The sequence below is a fragment of the Oncorhynchus keta genome, chromosome 7 (assembly GCF_023373465.1).
Source record: "Oncorhynchus keta strain PuntledgeMale-10-30-2019 chromosome 7, Oket_V2, whole genome shotgun sequence".
NCBI classification, from domain to species: Eukaryota; Metazoa; Chordata; class Actinopteri; order Salmoniformes; family Salmonidae; genus Oncorhynchus; species Oncorhynchus keta.
In genome coordinates this window covers 54,523,889-54,531,396 of record NC_068427.1, presented here as the reverse complement: position 1 = coordinate 54,531,396, position 7,508 = coordinate 54,523,889, and the positions used below count along the sequence as shown (strand labels likewise).

At 50.2% G+C, this 7,508-nt stretch overlaps 1 protein-coding gene across 1 annotated transcript in view; it reads left to right on the top strand.

Moving 5' to 3' along the window:
• Positions 1-6,945, top strand: part of carf (calcium responsive transcription factor) — a 47,744-nt gene extending 40,799 nt beyond the window's left edge. Inside the window, 5 exon segments of the mRNA XM_052523276.1 lie at positions 30-183; positions 4,165-4,222; positions 4,317-4,429; positions 4,569-4,905; positions 6,312-6,945. Coding sequence (XP_052379236.1) covers positions 30-183; positions 4,165-4,222; positions 4,317-4,429; positions 4,569-4,905; positions 6,312-6,385 — 736 coding nt within the window. The 3' untranslated portion in view covers positions 6,386-6,945.
• The last annotated feature ends 563 nt before the right edge of the window (positions 6,946-7,508 follow it).

Genomic DNA, 7,508 nt, shown 5'->3' with positions numbered 1-7,508 from the left:
TCTTCCTGTCTTGTTTCCTGTCCTGCCAGGCGGTTTGTGGAGCGGGAGATGTTTAAATCAGAGGAGGTCCCAGAGAGACATAACCTCTGCTACTTCCCAACCGTCAACGACATAAAGAACCACATCCACGAGGCCCAGAAGACCTTCCAGCAGGCTGGGGGGGTCACCACTGATATAACACAGGTAACTAGGAAGACCTTCCAGCTGGGGGGGGGTCACCACTGATATAACACAGGTAACTAGGAAGACCTTCCAGCTGGGGGGTCACCACTGATATAACACAGGTAACTAGGAAGACCTTCCAGCAGGCTGGGGGGTCACCACTGATATAACACAGGTAACTAGGAAGACCTTCCAGCAGGCTGGGGGGGGGGTCACCACTGATATAACACAGGTAACTAGGAAGACCTTCCAGCTGGGGGTCACCACTGATATAACACAGGTAACTAGGAAGACCTTCCAGCTGGGGGGGGGTCACCACTGATATGACACAGGTAACTAGGAAGACCTTCCAGCAGGCTGGGGGGTCACCTCCGATATAACACAGGTAACCAGGAAGACATTCCAGCTGGGGGGGTGTCACCACTGATATAACACAGGTAACTAGGAAGACCTTCCAGCAGGCTGGGGGGGGTCACCACTGATATAACACAGGTAACTAGGAAGACCTTCCAGCAGGCTGGGGGGTCACCACCGATATAACACAGGTAACCAGGAAGACATTCCAGCTGGGGGGGGTCACCACTGATATAACACAGGTAACTAGGAAGACCTTCCAGCTGGGGGTCACCACTGATATAACACAGGTAACTAGGAAGACCTTCCAGCTGGGGGTCACCACTGATATGACACAGGTAACTAGGAAGACCTTCCAGCAGGCTGGGGGGGGTCACCACCGATATAACACAGGTAACCAGGAAGACATTCCAGCTGGGGGGTGTCACCACTGATATAACACAGGTAACTAGGAAGACCTTCCAGCTGGGGGGGTCACCACTGATATAACACAGGTAACTAGGAAGACCTTCCAGCTGGGGGTCACCACTGATATAACACAGGTAACTAGGAAGACCTTCCAGCTGGGGGGTCACCACTGATATAACACAGGTAACTAGGAAGACCTTCCAGCAGGCTGGGGGGTCACCACTGATATAACACAGGTAACTAGGAAGACCTTCCAGCAGGCTGGGGTCACCACTGATATAACACAGGTAACTAGGAAGACCTTCCAGCTGGGGGGGTCACCACTGATATAACACAGGTAACTAGGAAGACCTTCCAGCTGGGGGGGGTTACCACTGATATAACACAGGTAACTAGGAAGACCTTCCAGCTGGGGGGTCACCACTGATATAACACAGGTAACTAGGAAGACCTTCCAGCTGGGGGGGTCACCACTGATATAACACAGGTAACTAGGAAGACCTTCCAGCTGGGGGGGTCACCACTGATATAACACAGGTAACTAGGAAGACCTTCCAGCTGGGGGGGTCACCACTGATATAACACAGGTAACTAGGAAGACCTTCCAGCTGGGGGGTCACCACTGATATAACACAGGTAACTAGGAAGACCTTCCAGCTGGGGGGTCACCACTGATATAACACAGGTAACTAGGAAGACCTTCCAGCTGGGGGTCACCACTGATATAACACAGGTAACTAGGAAGACCTTCCAGCTGGGGGGGTCACCACTGATATAACACAGGTAACTAGGAAGACCTTCCAGCTGGGGGTCACCACTGATATAACACAGGTAACTAGGAAGACCTTCCAGCTGGGGGGGTCACCACTGATATAACACAGGTAACTAGGAAGACCTTCCAGCTGGGGGTCACCACTGATATAACACAGGTAACTAGGAAGACCTTCCAGCTGGGGGGTCACCACTGATATAACACAGGTAACTAGGAAGACCTTCCAGCTGGGGGGTCACCACTGATATAACACAGGTAACTAGGAAGACCTTCCAGCTGGGGGGTCACCACCGATATAACACAGGTAACTAGGAAGACCTTCCAGCTGGGGGTCACCACTGATATAACACAGGTAACTAGGAAGACCTTCCAGCTGGGGGGGGTCACCACTGATATAACACAGGTAACTAGGAAGACCTTCCAGCAGGCTGGGGGGGGGTCACCACCGATATAACACAGGTAACTAGGAAGACCTTCCAGCTGGGGGGTCACCACTGATATAACACAGGTAACTAGGAAGACCTTCCAGCTGGGGGTCACCACTGATATAACACAGGTAACTAGGAAGACCTTCCAGCTGGGGGGGTCACCACTGATATAACACAGGTAACTAGGAAGACCTTCCAGCTGGGGGGTCACCACTGATATAACACAGGTAACTAGGAAGACCTTCCAGCAGGCTGGGGGGTCACCACTGATATAACACAGGTAACTAGGAAGACCTTCCAGCTGGGGGTCACCACTGATATAACACAGGTAACTAGGAAGACCTTCCAGCTGGGGGGGGTCACCACTGATATAACACAGGTAACTAGGAAGACCTTCCAGCAGGCTGGGGGGGTCACCACTGATATAACACAGGTAACTAGGAAGACCTTCCAGCTGGCTGGGGGGTCACCACTGATATAACACAGGTAACTAGGAAGACCTTCCAGCAGGCTGGGGGTCACCACTGATATAACACAGGTAACTAGGAAGACCTTCCAGCTGGGGGGGGGTCACCACTGATATAACACAGGTAACTAGGAAGACCTTCCAGCTGGGGGGTCACCACTGATATAACACAGGTAACTAGGAAGACCTTCCAGCAGGCTGGGGGTCACCACTGATATAACACAGGTAACTAGGAAGACCTTCCAGCTGGGGGGTCACCACTGATATAACACAGGTAACTAGGAAGACCTTCCAGCTGGGGGTCACCACTGATATAACACAGGTAACTAGGAAGACCTTCCAGCAGGCTGGGGGGTCACCACTGATATAACACAGGTAACTAGGAAGACCTTCCAGCTGGGGGGGGTCACCACTGATATAACACAGGTAACTAGGAAGACCTTCCAGCAGGCTGGGGGGTCACCACTGATATAACACAGGTAACTAGGAAGACCTTCCAGCTGGGGGGTCACCACTGATATAACACAGGTAACTAGGAAGACCTTCCAGCTGGCTGGGGTCACCACTGATATAACACAGGTAACTAGGAAGACCTTCCAGCTGGGGGTCACCACTGATATAACACAGGTAACTAGGAAGACCTTCCAGCTGGGGGTCACCACTGATATAACACAGGTAACCAGGAAGACCTTCCAGCTGGGGGGTCACCACTGATATAACACAGGTAACTAGGAAGACCTTCCAGCAGGCTGGGGGTCACCACTGATATAACACAGGTAACCAGGAAGACCTTCCAGCTGGGGGGTCACCACTGATATGACACAGGTAACCAGGAAGACCTTCCAGCTGGGGTCACCACTGATATAACACAGGTAACTAGGAAGACCTTCCAGCTGGGGAGGGGGGTCACCACTGATATAACACAGGTAACCAGGAAGACCTTCCAGCTGGGGGGGGGTCACCACTGATATAACACAGGTAACTAGGAAGACCTTCCAGCTGGGGGGTCACCACTGATATAACACAGGTAACTAGGAAGACCTTCCAGCTGGGGGTCACCACTGATATAACACAGGTAACTAGGAAGACCTTCCAGCTGGGGGGCACCACTGATATAACACAGGTAACTAGGAAGACCTTCCAGCTGGGGGTCACCACTGATATAACACAGGTAACTAGGAAGACCTTCCAGCTGGGGGGTCACCACTGATATAACACAGGTAACTAGGAAGACCTTCCAGCTGGGGGGTCACCACTGATATAACACAGGTAACTAGGAAGACCTTCCAGCTGGGGGTCACCACTGATATAACACAGGTAACTAGGAAGACCTTCCAGCTGGGGGGGGGTCACCACTGATATAACACAGGTAACTAGGAAGACCTTCCAGCTGGGGGGTCACCACTGATATAACACAGGTAACTAGGAAGACCTTCCAGCTGGGGGGTCACCACTGATATGACACAGGTAACTAGGAAGACCTTCCAGCTGGGGGGCACCACTGCTTCCCAGCTCTTTCATCTAAAACTTGCTTTTCTCCATGTCATGCGTGACGTCCGCTGCTTCCCCTCCAGTGGACTGAAGTGGACCCAATGACTGTGACTCTGACCCTCACGCCAGCCCCTGCTGAAGGTAATGACAGGTCACCTCTAGTCACCGTGAAAAGCCCAGCTCCAATAGTTATCTTACTAGCTCTGTTTCCCCACCCCCCCCCAACTTTATTCAGTCTGTTCAGGTGCCTTCCAGAGAGTAGGAGTGTTGGAGGGGACTGACACGTTCATTCCTGAGGCCGTACAGCTCTTCAGCTCCCTGCAACCCAAGATCTTTGCCCAGCTACAGGCGAGAGGACTACTGTCTGATGTTCTGCGTGTGTCATACACACTGATGAATTCCTGTCCAATCGAATCAGACAGAGTTATATATGTATCTGTGTTTTCTTAGGCACTCTGGCAAACCAACTGTCTTGTTTCATTTCCAGGGTATCCAGCTCCAACCAGGCCTGTGTTCTTTTGACGGAGGTCTGTCTCAGTCGTCTACAGTCACTACAGACTTCCTGGAGCTGCCCAGCCCCCCACAGCCCCTCTTGGTCAGCCCCACACAGTTCCTCCAGTCCAGCCCCTCTCTGGGGGAAGCTTTGACCCTAGCTGACCCCTCAGTGGTTCTGGGCATGGGTCAGGTGGTCATGGTGTCATCGTTAGGGGACGGACAAGTGGTCAGCGTGTCATCTCTAGGGGACGAGAGCGTGGGGACACACCAGATACTCTTGGAGGACGGACAGACCATCCCTTTCCAGATAGTGGCTCCTGCTAATATTGGTGAGACAGTCGGGAGTTGACCTAAGATACTGCTGCTGTTGACTTCCTGTGGTGTGTCTGTTGACTTCCTGTGGTGTGTCTGGTGCATCCCAAATAGCTCCCTATTCCCTATATAGTGCACTACTATTGATGAGAGCCCTGATCGAAAGTATTGCACTATATATGGAATAGGATTCCATTTGGGTTGCAGAGAGTCTCAGAGCAAAATCAGGAGTAGGTAACCATGGTGACTGGGTACACTACAGATCACAGGCTGAGAGTCTCAGGAGTAGGTAACCATGGTGACTGGGTACACTACAGATCACAGGCTGAGAGTCTCAGGAGTAGGTAGCCATGGTGACTGGGTACACTACAGATCACAGGCTGAGAGTCTCAGGAGTAGGTAACCATGGTGATTGGTACACTACAGATCACAGGCTTAGAGTCTCAGGAGTAGGTAGCCATGGTGACTGGGTACACTACAGATCACAGGCTGAGAGTCTCAGGAGTAGGTAACCATGGTGACTGGGTACACTACAGATCACAGGCTGAGAGTCTCAGGAGTAGGTAGCCATGGTGACTGGGTACACTACAGATCACAGGCTGAGAGTCTCAGGAGTAGGTAACCATGGTGATTGGTACACTACAGATCACAGGCTTAGAGTCTCAGGAGTAGGTAGCCATGGTGATTGGTACACTACAGATCACAGGCTGAGAGTCTCAGGAGTAGGTAACCATGGTGACTGGTACAGTACAGATCACAGGCTGAGAGTCTCAGGTAGGTAGCCATGGTGACTGGGTACACTACAGATCACAGGCTGAGAGTCTCAGGAGTAGGTAGCCATGGTGACTGGGTACACTACAGATCACAGGCTGAGAGTCTCAGGAGTAGGTAACCATGGTGATTGGTACACTACAGATCACAGGCTTAGAGTCTCAGGAGTAGGTAGCCATGGTGATTGGTACACTACAGATCACAGGCTGAGAGTCTCAGGAGTAGGTAACCATGGTGACTGGTACAGTACAGATCACAGGCTGAGAGTCTCAGGTAGGTAGCCATGGTGACTGGGTACACTACAGATCACAGGCTGAGAGTCTCAGGAGTAGGTAACCATGGTGACTGGTACAGTACAAATCACAGGCTGAGAGTCTCAGGAGTAGGTAGCCATGGTGACTGGGTACACTACAGATCACAGGCTGAGAGTCTCAGGAGTAGGTAACCATGGTGACTGGGTACACTACAGATCACAGGCTGAGAGTCTCAGGAGTAGGTAACCATGGTGACTGGGTACACTACAGATCACAGGCTGAGTCTCTCAGGAGTAGGTAGCCATGGTGACTGGTACACTACAGATCACAGGCTTCTATTAAAACTAAGATATACTAACTTGTTTTTCTCTTCCTGTTTGCTGTGTTCTATTCCTCAGCTCTGAACAGTCCAGTTGAGGTCAAGGATGAGGAGATGAGGACGGAGGAGGACACTGTCAACCCTGTAGATTGACACCAGGCCCCACAGGGGTTGTACTCCAGGTACCCCAGGGTTGTACTCCAGGGGTGTATCTCATTCCTCACAGGGGTGTATCTCGTTCCTCACAGGGGTGTATCTCGTTCCTCACAGGGGTGTATCTCATTCCTCACAGGGGTGTACTTCAGCCCTCACAGGGGTGTATCTCATTCCCACAGGGGTGTATCTCATCTTTACCATATACTTACTGTAAGAGCGGTTGGTTTTACCTCAGGACGGTCATGTTTATTGATCACGTTTATTGTACAATTGACTGAAAGTGCAATTTATCCAGTGTTTTCTCCTTGTTATGTTTTTTGATATCATCACAAGGAACTTGTTTGCTATCACTCTTTAAAATCATGGAATCCAACGAATATTGTATAATTACAGATTTAAAAAATAAAAAAGTAAACTAGGAGAACCCTGGATGTATCAAGTCGATATCATGTGTATATATTAGTGAATAGGAAATGTCTTTTTAATAGATTAACCCTGTTGCGTAGTCTTCTGAGATGATCATGTACTTCAATAAAGGTTTATTTTATTTGTTTAAATTAATGAATTCCTTAAGTTTATTTCTTAATTCAATTGTTTTAAGTGGTTTACAGACTATTCAATCAGAAGGACAGTAGTCAGATTTTGAATTTATTCCCATAAAATAAAAAAGGTCAAAATGGAACACTATTTTGGGTATATTCCGCAAGACTGAAAATCCACCACTTCGAGGTATTTGAACAGAACACTTCTGTCATGGTGGATGAGTCTGGATCCGCCTCTTCTATCAGGGTGGATGAGTCTGGATCCTCTTCTGTCACGGTGGATGAGTCTGGATCCTCCTCTTCTATCATGGTGGATGAGTCTGGATCCTCCTCTTCTGCCATGGTGGATGAGTCTGGATCCTCCTCTTCTGTCATGGTGGATGAGTCTGGATCCTCCTCTTCTGTCATGGTGGATGAGTCTGGATCCTCCTCTTCTATCATGGTGGATGAGTCTGGATCCTCCTCTTCTGTCATGGTGGATGAGTCTGGATCCTCCTCTTCTATCAGGGTGGATGAGTCTGGATCCTCTTCTGTCACGGTGGATGAGTCTGGATCCTCCTCTTCTGTCACGGTGGATG